The sequence below is a fragment of the Mustela nigripes genome, chromosome 17 (genome assembly GCF_022355385.1).
Source record: "Mustela nigripes isolate SB6536 chromosome 17, MUSNIG.SB6536, whole genome shotgun sequence".
Lineage (NCBI taxonomy): Eukaryota > Metazoa > Chordata > Mammalia > Carnivora > Mustelidae > Mustela > Mustela nigripes.
The window spans coordinates 14,408,354-14,424,311 of NC_081573.1; the positions used below are offsets into that span (position 1 = coordinate 14,408,354).

The 15,958-nt window shown below is 55.3% G+C and overlaps 2 protein-coding genes across 4 annotated transcripts in view; both read right to left on the minus strand.

The window, feature by feature from the left end:
* Window positions 1–4,409: 4,409 nt before the first annotated feature.
* TIMM50 (translocase of inner mitochondrial membrane 50) lies at window positions 4,410–10,835 on the minus strand. The gene is made up of 11 exons (XM_059381524.1): window positions 10,347–10,835; window positions 9,310–9,466; window positions 8,750–8,781; window positions 8,513–8,534; window positions 6,974–7,032; window positions 6,755–6,874; window positions 6,236–6,340; window positions 6,037–6,135; window positions 5,509–5,665; window positions 5,071–5,177; window positions 4,410–4,619 (listed from the first exon to the last, which is right to left on the minus strand). The coding sequence occupies exons 1-11, from the start codon at window positions 10,452–10,454 to the stop codon at window positions 4,518–4,520; spliced, it is 1,068 nt and encodes a 355-aa protein (XP_059237507.1). The 5' UTR covers window positions 10,455–10,835; the 3' UTR covers window positions 4,410–4,517.
* Window positions 10,836–11,708: 873 nt separating this feature from the next.
* Window positions 11,709–15,958, minus strand: part of SUPT5H (SPT5 homolog, DSIF elongation factor subunit) — a 28,323-nt gene continuing 24,073 nt past the window's right edge. For all 3 annotated transcript variants that reach the window (XM_059383137.1, XM_059383135.1, XM_059383136.1), the window contains 8 exons: window positions 15,818–15,920; window positions 15,601–15,728; window positions 15,399–15,504; window positions 14,819–14,977; window positions 14,534–14,702; window positions 13,989–14,192; window positions 12,206–12,301; window positions 11,709–12,132 (listed from right to left, as the gene is read on the minus strand). In XM_059383137.1, the coding sequence (XP_059239120.1) occupies window positions 11,989–12,132; window positions 12,206–12,301; window positions 13,989–14,192; window positions 14,534–14,702; window positions 14,819–14,977; window positions 15,399–15,504; window positions 15,601–15,728; window positions 15,818–15,920 (1,109 nt within the window). In that variant the 3' untranslated portion in view covers window positions 11,709–11,988. The remainder of the gene's footprint in view (window positions 12,133–12,205; window positions 12,302–13,988; window positions 14,193–14,533; window positions 14,703–14,818; window positions 14,978–15,398; window positions 15,505–15,600; window positions 15,729–15,817; window positions 15,921–15,958) is intronic.

Genomic DNA, 15,958 nt, shown 5'->3' on the forward strand with positions numbered 1-15,958 from the left:
GGCCTTTCGGGGGGGGGGGGGGTGCTGGAAGCAGCAGCTGCGGGCTCCCGAGCCTTATATGTGAGGGGACGGCCCCGCCCCTTCAGGCAGCCGCCGGGCTCCGGGAGACCCTAGGGGAGGAGGTCGCAGGAGAAGGGGAGCTTGCCGGAGCAACCGTGGATTGCGGTATGGGCACCGGCTATGCAGTGAGTGTGCCATCCTGCGTGTGCTTTGGGCCTGACTCCGCGTGTGACTCAGGGTGGGGTGGGGTTAGGGGCTTAAGACAGTGTATTAGGCTATACGGGGTTTTAAGATTCTGTGCGTGCATGCGGTGTGAGCAAGAGCTGCTGGCAGGAGGCTGTACGTGACTCTGTGATTGTGTGCCTGGCTGAGACCGCGTGCCTCCACGTGTGCCTAAAAGTGTATACAGTTAGGACTATTTGTTAGGTTGTACGTAATTCTAAGATTCTGTGGTTGTGTGTGTGTGTATGCGTGTGCACCAGCATGGGAGAATAGAGATGTACGTGACTTCATGATTGTCTGACTTTTGGGGACTGTGTGGCTGTTGTGGATGCTTCTCTGGGCCTGTGTAAGAATGAAGGTGAGATCCTGGACCACTGTGTGGAGTCACGTGAGCCTCTAACTTTGAGGTCTGTGCAGGTACCTCTAGGTGGCTGTGCGTGTGTGGTAGGGTCTGTGTCAGCTGTGAATAACCAAGCGTCCACGTGTGAACGAGATTAGGTGTCGGGAAGCCCAAGGGTGTAGCCATGTGTGCGGGCGATGAAGATCCCGGGTTCTTTGTGGACCTGTGTGTATGTGTGTACATGCTTGGTGTGTGCGCTGCCCTCCCGAAGACAAAGCCACCTTTCCAAACCCCGCATCACGGATGCACCAGACGCCGGGTGGGGAGCCCCCGCCTGCGAGGCGGCTCCAGCTGTATGTAAATGCCGCCATCTGCCGGACGCCCGCGCCCCTCCCCCTTTGGGCCGCAGCTGGGCCGCCCATTTGGCCTCCGGAAGGTGTGAGGAGCAAATGGGCAGGAAATTCCGTCTTCACAGATCAGCCACCCCCCGCCCCGCTCCCTCACAATGCGGGGACCAGGCACCCCCCAGGGCCCTCCAGAAGCCCCAAAGTATTCCCGGGGCCACGCCAAGGAAAGCAATGAGAGCAGGTGCTCCAGCCTCCAGTCCCAAACTCTCTGTGCCAGGTGCTGAGTAAAGCCCTTAGGTGATGCCAACCCCTTTTCCTAACCCCACAAAGAAAACATTTTAATACTTAGAGCCTAATACTTATGGGGGAAATACAACTTCGATTTACAAACTTATTTTTCTTTTGGAGAAGACAGGATGATCACGAAAGTGCAGCCCAGCAGAACCCAGCACACACAAGCGCTTGGCAATTTTTAATCAAGGAGCGAGTTCAGTTAGAGACTTTCCCTCTTAGGGGCACCCGGTTGGCTCCAGCAGTGGAGCTGGCAGCTCTAGATCTTGGGGTTGTGAGTTCAAGCCCCACACTGGGTGTAGAGATTACTTAAAAATACAATCTTTCCTTTTTTTTTTTTTTTTTTTTTTTTTTTAAAAGATTGATATATTTATTTTAGAGCTCCAGCAAGTGCGGGGAGAGGCAGAGGGAGCAGCAGACTCCCCACTGAGCTCGGAGCCTGGTATTGTGACCCCAGGCCAAATCAGGTCCCTCACTCAACCAAGCCACCCAGGCACCCCAAAAGTAAAATCTTTTAAAAAAAAGTTTCCTCTTAATCCTGAGGAGTGGAGTCATGGAAAGCTTTTGAGTAGGGGAAGGCCATGGTCACAGCACAGACAGCCCAGGCTCCTTCACACAGGTCTTCCCTCTACTTGCGTCCTCTATACTCCCTCCTCTATTGAATTCCCTTCTCAGCAGATTCCCCCTCCTGCAGGCACTTCCCTAACATTCACTAAGGTGGCCAGGCACCTCCTCTGAGTCCCACAGCCCCGATTCTTCTCTCCAGTCAAGACCATTCTGGCCCATGGGATCTAAGCTAAATCTGACCCTGTCCCTCTCCTCCATAGCTCCGCAGTGCCTTCAGAATACACTCCGAGGGCCGCCCCAGTTGGTTAAGTGTCTTGATTTCAAGGTCTTGATCTCAGGTTGAGTTCAAGCCCCACAATGGGTTCCACACGGGGAATGGGGAAGAAAGGAAGGGAGGGAGGGAGAGAGAAAAAGAGAGAGAGAGAGAGAGAATGAGACAGAGAGACAAAAAGAGAGGGAGGGAGGCAGGAAGAGGAGGGAAGGAAAGAAGGAAAATACACTCCCAAGACTCCAAGGCTGACATTTGAGGCCCCCCTCCATATCCTTCAACTCAAACTGGCTCTGTAGCCCAAAGCAGAGCCAAGCCTCATGGTCCAACTGGGAGGCAAGTTAGGCCCTGTACTGGGGGAGGTGAAGTGAGCTTCCCATCATAGGAGACATTCAAATGCAATTTGGACAGTCTTTAGAACCAGCTGTGGAAGAAGGCAAAGTCCTGCCCTGGATGGTAACTTGGGAAGGTAACAGATTCCAGGTCCGAGATATCTCTTTTTAAAGATCATAAAAATAGCCAGGCTTTATTGAAGGTTTGTGCCAGACAGGATGTTTCAGGTGAATTCTGTCATATCTATGTGTGAAGTATATTTTCAGGAGTCTCTTTGGCTATTCAGGATTTTTCCTTACAAGCTGATCTTAGCGCCCACAGGCCATGCTGAGGTGACATCTGAGCAAAGACGCAAGGTGGGGGTGGGGAGAAGGGGAAGTGATATGTATCCTGGGAAGATATTCCCGACAGAGGAAACAGCAAGTGCAAAGGCCCTGAGGTGACCACGCCAGATACAGAGATCCCCATGGCTTTCCTTATTTCCTTGTAATCTGTCAGATACCCCCTCCAAGAAACCTTCCTTGACCGTTCCTTCCAGTCTAAATCAGCACCTCCAGCTCCCAAACCACTGCCTACTTACCATACCTTATTTTTCTTTATGCATTTCTTACTTTGAGAAATATCTGACCATTTTCTCCCCTGAGACTTTTCACCTAATTTGTTTACTGATGCAGACTAGTGCCTAGAACAAAGCTGGGGAGTCACCACTTAGGAAATACTGGTGAGTCAGTCAATGAATGAGGGAGGTACTGTTACAAATCTCTTATGAATGCATAAACCAAAACCCCCGAGACCTAGCCCAGGTTATAGACGGTACACCTGGGGACTGGGCAGGTATGCAAATTTTAACACTTCTCTGTGAGCCTTTAAAAAATGTATCGAGTCCAGAGACTCAATCCGGTCCACAGAGGTATATCTTCATTATCATCGCAAACACCAGTTAAACTATTTAACTGGTCCCTGCACTAAGTGCTGGCTGGAGGAGAGGCTGGGCCAGCCAGGGGCAGGAGCTGTCAAACTGGCCCAGGATGCTTCAGTCTGCGAAGCCAGTATGGGAATCTACACACGCTGGGTACAGGCTTTCCCGTGACTGACTCAACTGCTTGAAGACAGGTCCTACCATCACCCCCCCCTCGTGAGCTGAGGAAGTGGAGGCACGAGATGCCAGGCCCAAGGTCCACGGCTACCATCTAAGGGCCTCCACGGGACGCCTCACTCAGCCTAGCCTGCGAGCTAGGTACCGTTACCTTTACAGATGGGGAAACTGAGGCACAAGAGGCAAAGTAACCTGCCCGAGACCACACGAAGCAGGAAGTGGTAAAGCTGGGATTTGAACATGGCCAGTCAGGAACTCAGGACTGTGGAATGGCTCATGACTGTGCCGTCCCCAGCAGGGGCCACGAGCCACAGATGGATGCTTAAATTAAGGTTACTTAAAATGATACGAACAGAAGCTCCAGTGCTCGGCTACCCTCATGACACTGCAGTACTCTGTGGCTCTGCCCGACCATGACAGTGCAGACATGGGACACGGAATAAACATCACAGAAAGTTCACATGGTGCTGCCACACTGCCTGTCCCAGTTAGGAGCCAACATTTCACAAGAGACTTAATATGAAAATCACAACTTCGGGCTTCTGTCAAAAGAGCAGATCAAGCAACTCCAGGTACACCTTCCCGCAGGGCCACAGGTGGCAGAGGGAGCAGCCCCCACACTGCCCCCCGAGCCCACATGTGGTGCGTGCACACAGTGGCCTGGCAGTGATTTGGCTCTCCGGTCCCCCGTGCCGCCCTCTCCTCCCTTTTCCACAGGTGAGGAATCTGTGGAAATCAAGGAGTGAAACGCACTTTTTGTGGTCACATGGCACATGGGAAGACGCAGCCAGAGGAACCCAGCTTTGTGGCTTTCTAGGCCAGGGTTCAAACCCATCCTGATCACTGAAGACCCTACTCTGTGCCCGGTGGCCGATCGGGACGATGACCCAAGAGTCCCGGACCTCGCCCCGATGCCCCAGGCTGGAGACTCTCGGGACACAGGAGTGTGGCATCTGGGATGGACTTTATTGGATGTGGCTGCCCAAGCCACAGTCTGGGAGCACTGAGCCCTGGGCCCAGGACCCAGGCAGTGAGTCTGAGGAGGTTCAGAGGTCAGGGCTGTTTGGAGCGAGGCCATAAGCGGTTGGTAAGAGAGCCAAAGAAGAGGTTCTGCTTGCTTGATTTGGAGAGCTCAGCCAGGCGCTGCTGTTCTTCCTGGGGTGAGGGACAGAGGAGGGTCAGCCCAGGGTGGGTATTTGCCTCCTAGGCTCCCTCATCCAAGGGGCCACCCTCCTTAAACCTCTGACCAGCCCACACCCCTCCCCAAAGCCTCTAGAACACCAGCCCTTTTCCCAGACCTGGCCCAAACTCCTGTCCACACAAAACTGGGGCCTCCAGATCTGCTGGAAACCATTGCAAACTACCCCTCTCCAAGACCCATGCTTGGCATTTCCTGCCTCCTGCTCTCAGATGAGGCCGTGGAACCGAACCCCCTCCCCCATTACAAGAGGGGAAACTGTCCCTACAGGACAGGTCATGGGGAAGACAAAGGCCTTGCTCAAGCTCTTGCAGCCAGAGTGCAGACAGGCTGCTCAAGGGCCCTTCTCTTGGGAGCCTCGGGAACTGATGCAATGCCCCCCACCCCCTGCGGATTCGGGGGGCCCACCTGCTCTAGCCGGCTCTGGCGCTGTTTGAAAGCCTCCAGGGGGTCATCCTCCAAGGCGTAATGCTCCAGCACAGTCCTGACATCCTCCACACGGTTCAGCGCAATGGCTGCGGGCACAGCAGGCAGGGCTCAGCCAGGCAGAAAGGCCATAGGGAAGCAGGGCCCGCAAGGGTAACGGTCAGATACTGGGGCTGCTCACTGCTACCTGGAATGCTCTAAAAAGGCTCCCCTGGACATTCTCCCAAGTATTTCCTAAAAATCCCCGAGCACCCCCAAACATTCTCAGAAACTCCTAAAAATGACAAGATGCTTGTGAACCTCCCACACCTCAAGTACCCAATTTTACATTGGGGTGGGGGCAGAATTAAGCAGTTATCATTCCTCCTAAGAGTCAAGGGCTCCTAGGTCAGAGCCCAGGAGCTCAGGGGTCAGCCTCACTCTTAAGGAAGGCAGACAGGTCCAACAAGACCCGGTCATCAGAGTTGCCGTCCCAGGGCCGCAGGGCAACACCATTGTAGGGCTGCAGGCGGAAAGCTTCTTTCTTGCAGTCCACGACGACTACGCGGGCAGGGTCCCGATTCAGACACGAAATGTCCTGGGAGTGCAAACAAGGCCCAGAATTTCACACAAGCTACCACAGCTACACAGCCCCAAAGACAATAGGTTCCAGACAGACATCAGATGGCTTCCAGATCTCAAACCCCTCTGTTACCCCCAACTGCCTCCTTTGGAGACACTCCATCCCCTGCACCCTCACTGGGAGTGGCTCCCAGCCCCTGATACTGGGGAAGGGAGAAGAACCTAGAAGCCCAGCCCTTGCTGAGGGCAGGCCGAAGGCCTGTCAGAATCAGACCTGCGGCAGAAGCAGGGTTGTGGCTTGGGTCAGAGCTGGGGCCTCTTTCCCTCAGGAAGTGCCACCCCTCCCAACAAGTCCCAGAGGACAACCCGTGGCCCCCAACGTGACACCTTAACATGGTGGCCATCCATGTATCTTGTGGCATCCCGGAAGAGGCGGTAGGAGATGAAGCCATGGGGGTCCACGCTGTCGATGAGTGGGAAGGCAGTCTGGGGACGGGAATGGGGGTGGAGAACAGGGTCAGGCTGAGCCCTGACCCTCCCGCCCTCCGGCCACACTGATCAACCCTCTGCTGTCCTGGGGCCTTACCATGCCAGTCTCGGATGTAAAGATGACGATTTCATACAAAGGGGCAAGCTGCTGGAATAAGGTTTCGATGCCTGGACGCTTCTTAAACCTCCAGCCAGTGGCAAGCTGGGGAGGCAGGGAGGACAGTGAAACACCAAGACCCAGAGACCCCCAAGAGAACAAAGCCCCAGCCTGGGGGATCCCCAGAACGAGTGCTCTCCCCATCTTTCTAGCTCCGGGGTGGGGCAGGGAGGGAGAGGCTCAAGAGTACACGGCCGTGACGAGGGTTTTGGAGGCTGGAGGGTCTGGGTCCCAGGCTGACTGACTCCTCGGCAGCATGGAACGTGCGCCCAGGCAGCCTCACAACAAACTACGGGGTGGGAAGTCTCACAGGCGAGCAAGGCAAGGCAAGGCGAGCGACGCCTCCTCCCCAGCAACACAGCAGAGCTGGGGCCAGTGTCTCTGCCCTTAACCATCATCACGATCTGGATCCCCAAGTCCACCTAGTGTCCCCAACCTGCTGCCGTCCCCAGGACACACCGACCACTCAGGGTGCAAGAGGACGCCCGTGAGCTCCAAGACCAGCGTGTAGGGCGGCTGGTAGTACGGCTCCCGCAGAGGGTCTGGGAGGAGGCAGGGACTGGTGGGCTCGATGATCATCTGTGGGAGAGAGACGGAGTGGGGGACACTCAGAAGAGGAGGCAGGGGCCCACGCAGGAGGGCTGGGGACTGGGCTCAGGGCTCAGGGCTCCCGCTCACCTGTCTATAGTCTTTGAAATATTTGTATGTCCGACGCAACTGCTGTATGAGAATCGGATCTAGGAGGAGAGCAGGGCACAAAGGAGTTCCGAGATGAGCCAATGCTCAACCTCCCAGACGAAGCTGGGGTTTGTTTACTTACCGGACACAAGTCTACAGATCCACTTGGTTTGAACAAGCTCATGTCTAAGTCCAAAGGTAGAAGGGAAGGATGTAACCGTCAGGCAGGAGTAATACATCTATCCACCTGCCCAGTTTTAGTGTGGATACTTACACCCACGCGCCCCACCAGATATAAAACCGAACACTGATACGTCTCCCCACTTAAAACCCACACCCACGAGACTCTGCTGACATCATGTCTGTGTGTTCAGTCCATTGGAACCACTAGGCTTCTGGATCTGCCTGCTTCGAGCTAATATGCTGAGTCTACTTAAGCCACACTAACTACGTACACACACCTACATATTTCATAATCTAGTGGTTCTCAACTTGGAGCTATCTGGTCTGCCACCTTCCGGGGAACTCAGGCGATGTCTAAAGACACGTGTGACTGTCAAGATACTGGCGTCTAGAGGACCAAGGCCCACGATGCTGCTCAACACACTCCAAGGCACAGGGCTCTCCCCCACAACAAGCACTACCTGCTCCAAAGTACTGAGAGGACCAAGACTGAAAAATCCTGGTTCAAATGAATATACTGAAGCCCGTTGAAAGCAGCAAGTCTACCTGACTGCCTCCTTCACTGCGGTACTTTTGGTCTAATTAAGCCACCATCTATGTACGGGCCTGCCTTTTCACAAGCAGAACACGGCAACGAGTTATGCTAGCAAACACACACTTCTTAAACCCGTGTGTTTACTGCCCCACTTAAATCAGTACGTTGACTTATTTGAACCAGAAAGATTACCCAGTTAAAAGAGCATACTTACCCACCTGCCCAGCCTAAGCAACCAGGTATTAACATGTAGGTCTGCTAACTTCCCCAGCACAAAGGTGGCTTTCTGGACCTACCAATTTTATTTTTCTCCTGGGAAAGGCCAGATGTGACAAGACTGACAACTACTCTCTACTATCCAATTTGTCAGAAACTCTCCACCAAAAGCTGGTTAACTAAAAGGAGGAGGGAGGAAAGAAGACATTGTTTTGGAAATGAGGAGCCTCATGGGGTGGGGGGCTGGGGGTGAAAAAGAGGATGTCTTTATGACAGGAGGGGATTAAGGGCTGCAGCCGCCCAGATCTAAGGCACAGGAAGCCATGTGTCTGGTGACAGACAGCCCCCTCTCTCCAAGCACTCCTACGGTGGACTCCCCTCCCCCAACTGTCCCTGACCATCTGCTCCTGGGCCAGTGAAGAGGGCTGAAGAGGACTAGGGCTTTGTAATGCCCCTCCCCTCAAAGCCATCCAGCTGCTGACTCCCCTACCACCCAGTGGAAGGAGGAGGGGTGGGGGGGCACCAGATGGGAAAGCAACATCCCCATAAATAGCAGAATAGGGAGGTTCGGGGGAACCTCAGAATCTGTGCTTGTTTTTACTCACCATTGTCGAATTCATCGGGAATCTGGAAGGTGGAAACAAAAATATAGGGTTTGGGATGGCAGAGGCAGAACCCCATCAAACCCCAAAGAGGAATCTCTGGGGCCCTGGGAGGAGTCAGCAAAGGTCCCTGGGAGGGAGTCTCACCCCAAGACCAGAAAAGAGCCTGAGCAGACCAAAGGGGAAAGGACCCACAGGATGGGACCCCTGGCAAAGCCTCTGAGTCTCTATCTCCCTCACCTTGGCACCAGTTTCATCCACAGAGTTGTTTCCTGTAAGGGAGACAGGGAGGAATGAGAGAAATTGGGGCCTGGTCTCCTGGGTCTTGAGGAAGGAAGAGGGCAGGGGGCCTGGATTCCTGGGTCTGGGGGAACAAGGAAGAAGCATGGTCTCCTAAGATCAAGAGAGGAGGGGGTTGGTAGTCAGGATCCTGGGTGTCTGAGAGAAGAGGGACTAGGGTAGGGTCTCAACAGTCTCTGGAGGAAGGGACGTGGGGGAGGGCTGGAGCTTTGGGTGCTGAAGGAAGAGGCAGCTTAGGAGGCTGGTCAGGCCCCTAATTCCCTAACTTTCCCTCTTCCAAGTGACTCTCTGGATCCTGGTGCATAACCAACTAAGAGTGAAACCTTGAGCAAAGTGGGTAGAGGAAGAAGAAAGATCTCCCGTTTCCAAGGTAGATATTCTAGTTGGCGGCCTTAATGAGGGAGGATCCAGGAAATGGGTCAAACCCTTAGGGGAAAGGGCCTCTCTGCAAAAGAGAGGGCCAAAGGAACAAAACTAAGAAACAGGCATATGTCTCTCACCAAAGATATAGATGACGCTCACAGTCCCACCGGCCCCCAGCAGCCCAGCAAGCCAGAGTGCGACTTTTTTGGCGTAGCTGGGACCTTCTGTGTCCCGCTGCTGCTGTGGCCCCTGAGCCTGGGCCTTGGTGCCCGTGCGGCTCCCAATTTCCGTGGCCTGCAATTGAGAGGAGATAGGTTAGCCCAGAGAGAAATGAGAAAGGGCAGGATGACTCTGGTACCCTAGTAGAAGGCTCAAGGTCGGGAGCCAGGAAACAGACACCCACATAGCCTCAGAGTGTTGTGTCTCTGGAGGAGCAACCAGGAGATTGGGTCTCTTAGAAGAGTCAAAACTAGACTGTCCAGGGCCAGGATCCCAGAGGTTCAAGAGTTGATACACCAGGTGCCTAGGATCCTGTAGGGCAGGGAAATGAAATCAGGCAGACTAGCTGGACACTGGGATGCTGGGAGCAGGCAATGGAGGGCACAAAAGGGGATGGGACGGGTAATTAAAACATCCGGATGCCTAGGGCTCACAGTAGCGGGTAGCGAGGGGAAGGGATGGGAGCAGGGACAGAGGGGCACTGGCTTGCCTGGGGAAGTAAGGGCACGAAGTGAGGTCAGAATGGCTGGATCTCTGTCAACGTGGAGGCAGGGTGAGATTAGAAGCTCGCATATCTACCTCATCATCACCAACACCACCACCGCGGGGAAATACCCCCAAGGCCAGAATGGGACCCCAGCATCCCAGGCCCTTCCCCTCAAGTATTACCTGAGAGGTCACTGAGAGGGGACACAGGTGACCTACCTTCCCCCCTGCACCCACGTGGGGTCCAGAGAAAGTGGCGTTCAGAGGACGCACTTCAGCCCTCAGCACCTAGCTCTGTAGGGGAGGAAAGCGCTGCCCACCCCGGGAGGCAGAGAAGCGCCCCGAAACGCGTGCGGCATTCCATTCAGCACCCTGAGGTGTTGCGTCCCAGAGCCTTCGCGCGGCGGCGGTCCGCCCGGAACGCCAGAAAGGGACCCCCGCACTCGGGGGCCACCCCCGTTCGGCTCACCTGGTCCGGGGTCCGGGGGGGCGGTGTCGCCAGCCTCGCGCACAGCCCCCGCGCGCCGAGCCGGAGCTCGCTCCGCAAGCGGAGGAACAGCGCCGCCGAGGCCGCCATCTTGCCCTGACGCCACGCGGCCCCGCCCACTCGCTCCGTCCTCTCGAAGCCCGGGCCCGAGCCCTGGCCAATGGGGGCGCAGGGGTGGGGCGGGCGGACGGGAGCCCGAGAGAGACAAAGAGCTGCGGGCGTGCCAGGCTCGGGCGGACCCGGTGCGCGGACCGGTTTGGAGTCCGACGACCTCACGCCTCCTTCGGGCCGTGGAGCGCTCCCCAGCCCCTGCGGCGGCACCGGGCGGCACACCCAGTGTCCGGGGGTGAGACTAAGGCCACCGCGTAGGGACCCTGTAGCTGCGGATGGTGTCCTGAAAGCGAAAACCCGCGAGCTAGTCCGTCTAGCCTGCCCCGAGGGAGGCTGTCCAGGAAGCGGACCGAAAGCCAGCCCTTCCCGAACTCTTCCCCCACGTGGAGCCTGGAGGCCGAATCAGCCTTCTCTCCAGTTCTCAGAGCTCTTTTTTGCTCCTCCTCCCAAGAGCTTCTAAGAAAGGGTCTGGAAAGCCAGCCATTTCAGCGATGCCTCAGCCGGGTATAGGTAGCCATGAAGAATCTCCCTCCTTCCGTCGAGAAAAGTAAGATAAGGCTTATGTAAACTTGTAACAAAACATGGAAAGACGACCACGTGACATTTAGGGATAAATACTGAGGTCAGGCTTCTGAGCATTCCCCGGTGGAGCGAAATGGACTGGGGCTGCTGCTTCAAGTGGGTCCTGTCTGCTACATACTGTTTCCTAAGCTGGTGGTGGTGGACATGGGTGTTCCAGGTGTTGTAATTTCTTTTTTGAATATCTGAAGTATTTTATAATACATTTGATATTGCATTTATTTTTTAAAGAAGACATTTGTCGGGTAAAAAAGGTCAAGGTACTAACAAGCCCCATTCTCTACCTTGCTCCCCATCTCCACCCTCAAGCCATGAGACAGGCCACAGCAATTCTGGTGTCACTGGTTTGTGGGCTCCAGGGAGAGAACCGTCAGGTGCGGTATCCTGCACCATAGGGGGAATTTAGGTTTTCCTGGAGAGTTACGGATTTTCACTTCACATAACTGAGAAAGAGATGAAACTTCAATCACAGGCAGGCTCTGTCCTAATAATCTCTTTCCAGTGTCTCATACATTCATCCTGAAGAGCCCTCTGGCATGGGCAGTATCATTTTCTAGATGGGGAAACTGAGGCTTAGGTACCATCCAGTTATTTGCTCAGGAAGTAAGTGGGGTCTGCAAATGACCCCACTTAAGAAACACACACACACACCACTTTTGACCAAACAGCTTTTTATTGAAAGACCATAACACAAAAGCAAGCTGTGGAAGGGAGGGTGCAGAAGGTGGGGACCCTCCTGCAGACTCTACTCTGATTCCCATGAACACCAGAGAGGGAGACAGGAACCCAGAAAGGAAAATAAAGGAAGTCCTGAACAACCACATTAGCCCTGGTCTGGGCCCCAGACCCTGCGTCAGAGCGGAGGACCAGGGAAGTTAGAAGGGACGATCCCTGCCCGCCAGGTATCCACCAAGGTCTGCCCACCCTGCACTTCTCAGGCCTCCAGGAGCTTCCCCAGGAAGCGGAGATTGAGGATCTTGAGCTGCTCGTCAAGGTCCATGCGGACGATGCCGTCCTCACCATCGATGCTCAACAGGACCCCTGTGGCTTCCCGGTCCTCACCCAGGATCACCTTCACCTGGGTGGAGGGACACAGGGTCAGGCTCTGCATCAGCAGCCCCAAGCCCCCCCGTCTCCTGGCCCCTCGTTACCTTGTTGTTCTTGGTGGGGGTGATGGGCTCCAAGTGCTCGCTGGAGATGCTGACCACTTTCTCACTGTCCTTTAGGTACACAGAGCACATGCCTCCCTGTAGGCAGGGACAGCCCAGTCAGTCTGGCCTGTTTCCAGTGTAGGACTGCTGTCCACATTCAGGGGGCATGGGCTCAGGGCTCATTCCAACAAGTCGCTTTCCCAAGGTGACAAGGGCAGGAGAGTCCAAAAGCTAGGCCTGGTTCCTGGGCCTGTGGTGTGTGGGGACACAGCCTGACCAGGCCAGCATGGGAAGCACCATAATGAAGCTGACTCAGACCAAAAGAGACTGCTGCTCAGGCACTCTTCAAGTCCCCATGCGGGCCTCATCTTTCCTCCCCTGGGCCCGTCCGTTATCTCAGGGATGTCCTCACACTCCCTAGTGCCTGCCCAGAGCTCTGGCCTCATGTTGGTAAGCTCTTCCACCAACAACCTCCAGCTCTGACATGTGTTCATATGGCCTCCTGAGGGTCTCTGCCACCTCTCTCCTCTCTTCCTCACAGCCTCACAGGGCGGGCTGACCTCCCCCCAGGGCTCACAGCCCTCTGTCTCACCTCCCTAGTCCATCCCTGCTACAGCAACATGGTGAATTAATTCCAAACCACAGACCTGATCCCACAGTTTTCTGCCTGCTTAGCTTCCTCAGGACACAGTCCAAGGTCCCCAGTCTGCCACGTGACCTGGCCCAGTCCCTTCTCTGGCCTTGTCACTCACCTTCCCCTTAGGCTATGTTCCAGCCACAATGAACATACTTCAGCTCCCCACATGTGCCAGGCTTTCCCTCACCACCAGGCCTCAGTGTGTCCTGAGTGTGTGTCCCCCTTTTTGGGACACACTGAGCCCCTCCCCAGCCACTTCTCTCGGGTTATTCCTATTCGTTCTTCAGGTCTTGGTGCAGACACCTCATTCTCCAGGAAGCAGCTCGCAAGCCCCTCCAAAGTTAAGTAAAGGTGCCTCCTCTAGGTTCCCATAGCTCCCTTTGCCCTTGGGGCTTCCCCTGTCCCAGCTCTGGTCACTTAGGCTCTCTTTCTTTGGGGACATGTCTGCCTCCTCAACCAGAATGTGAGCTATGTGATGGCAGGGCCTGGAGCTGTCTTGGTCCCTGGTGTTTAATTCAAATAATATTTACTGGAAGGCCAGCACACTCTTTCTTGGTCCCTCATCTAGGAACAAAGGCTACTTACTTAGGAACAAAACACAGGCTTAGTAATCAAAGAATCAGCCCTGAGTCAACTTTAAGCTTTTAAGCAGCAGGTAAGTAACATGAAAAAAATTACATGGAGTTACAATTACATGGAGATACCTCAAAAGGTTTCCCTGAAGGATGATTAGCAGTTTACTAGTAAGAGGATAGAAGGAAGAGCATCCTAGCCAGAGGAAAGTGATGAGCAAAGGCCCTGAGGCTACAGAGAACTTGGTGACAGTAAAGAATGGAAAGGCCAGTAATGCTGCAGCAGGGGTGGGGTGCCTGGCAGAACACGCAGTCCCTGTTACGGAACTGGTCTCAGAGGACTATGTTAAAGAGTAACCTAGTCCCTGGGTGCCAGTCACTGCTCCAGGCTGGGAAGGCCCCAGCTATGCCCTGTGGAGCCTGCAGGCTGACCCTACCACACCCACTTTTCCAGTTATAAACAGATACTGGAGAATGTGGTTAGGTGATTAAAAACAGAAACCCAGTGGCCACAGAGATTGGGGATCCCAAAGGAGAGGACAACTACCCACCCACCAGCCTGGGCCCCACTTACTGTGACGCTGCGGATGACTCCTGTCTGCCCCACCACCTGCGTATCCAGGTAGGTGTCCCGCACCTTCACCTGGATGTCTGTGGTTACCCAGTCGCTGGAGTTCTGCTCAATGCCTGAGCCTGGTGTGTGTGGGTTGTAGCCCCCAGGGGAAGGGGCTCCAGGTGTCATCGGACTGTAGCCAACAGGGCTCGGGCTTGGGCTGGCCTATGAGTGAAAGGGGGACAGCGTCGTCGGGATTAGGTCATCTAGCTTGGCTGTCCCCACAGACTCAAGGCCCATTCTAACCCATCTCCCCCCCTTTTTAAAGATATATTTTAGAGAATGAGAGAGAGTGAGCATTCGAGTGCAGGGAGGGGCAGAGGAAGGGAAAGAAACTTTAGCAGACTTCCCCGCTGAGTTTGGAGCCTGACACAGGGCTTAGTCAGTCTCAAGACCCTGAGATCACAACCTGAGCAGAAACCAACAGTTGACAGCTGAACCAACCAATGCACCACCCTGGCCCACTGTAGCCCACTGCCCTTAAGGACATGCAAGCTGGTCCATACCTGATAGGCCATGGGGGAGGGTGTGGGGTGGTAGCTGGCTGGAGAGTGGGTGTTCTGGTACCCTGCTGGGCTTGGCGCCACCTGGTGGTAGCTCTGGGGGCTGGGGCTGGGCTGGTAGGAGCCTTGAGGAGAGGGGGCAGCATAGGGGGAGAACTGGTCTGTGTTGTACCTGGAGAGTCAGAGCAGAAAGGGGCACTTGCTGGAGATGGTGTTGAAGAGAAGAAGGTAATGGCAGTGGGGAGGGTCAGGGCAAGGTCTAATTAGGGTCAGCCCCAGTGGACTCACATGGCTGGCGTCCCTGGCGTCTGTGGGTTGTACTGAGGGTTGACCTGTGGGGATGAGGGGTCAGGATAGCCGGGTGTTTGGGGATTGGGGGTGCCCCCATAGGCCTGTGGGGATGGGGTGGGCTCGTCGTCGAAGGCATACTCATATTCTTCCTCTGCCCTGTTGGAGAAAGAAGTCTGTTGAGAATGACTGCGGTGATCACAGCGATGCAGCAAATGCTTCCAGAACAGCACTGGACACCTCACAACAGCCCTGTCCAGAGGCTCCCATTTCACAGCTCAGACTGGGAGGCAGAGATGATGCTGCAGCCCAAGGTCACAAAACTGGTCACACGACTTCAACTGCACAAATCTGTCTAGGAGCCCAGGACTTAACCACAGCAGGCTACTCTGGTGGGAACTGGACACTATCTGATCCCCAGCCCCAGTCCCAACCACCCCTTCGCACATAAGCAGCCCCAGGCGGAGAGCAGAGAATTCAGGGAGGGCCATTCAGACCCCTCCATCCCCCAGACACCCGGCATAACCACTTGCACACACACACGGGCTCAGGTAACCCTGTCCCCACCCCCCATCCTCACCGGGATGGCGTGTTGGGATTGTTGGGGTCCCACGCCCCACTCTGAGCAGGAGTACGGCTGCCATCATGCAGGGGTGTCTGTGAACCATAATGCGGGGTGCGGCTGCCTAAAACGGGAGAGTGGGAGAGAGGTGTTCGTCTGTTATGCCCTGTCTCTAGGCCACGCCACATCACCCCTCATCCCTGTTCCCGGGCAAGCTCACCATCCTGGAGAGGTGTCTGAGAGCCATACATGGGTGTGCGGGAGCCAGAGCCGTACATGGGCGTCTGGGAGCCATACATGGGAGTCCGCCCGTAGGTGGAGGTCATGCCTCCCGGGCGCCGCGAGCCCCTGTGGACACAGAGAACCAGTGGGGTGAGGAGAACCCTCTAGCCACCTAACAACCCCCACTCCCGGCCCCACGCTGCCCTGGTGCGTACACCGTGGTGAGCCGCTGACGGTCCACAGAGATGGTCTGGCAGGTGGAGTGCAGCTCCACGCGGGCTGTGGACTCAGTGGCATCCTTCACCACACCAATGTAGCCTGGTGAGAGCCAATTAGTCAAGCTGGGTCGGGTGCCC

Bases quoted from the DNA above. Each gene is read 5' to 3' on its own strand.
- TIMM50 (XM_059381524.1), bottom strand. From the start codon at position 10,454: ATGGCGGCCTCGGCGGCGCTGTTCCTCCGCTTGCGGAGCGAGCTCCGG. The intron at 6,136-6,235 runs GTAAGGCCCCAG...TCCCGTCCCCAG, and splicing joins TTACATCCGAGACTGGCATG to ACTGCCTTCCCACTCATCGA. The intron at 5,666-6,036 runs GTGTCACGTTGG...TTGCACTCCCAG, and splicing joins TGGATGGCCACCATGTTAAG to GACATTTCGTGTCTGAATCG.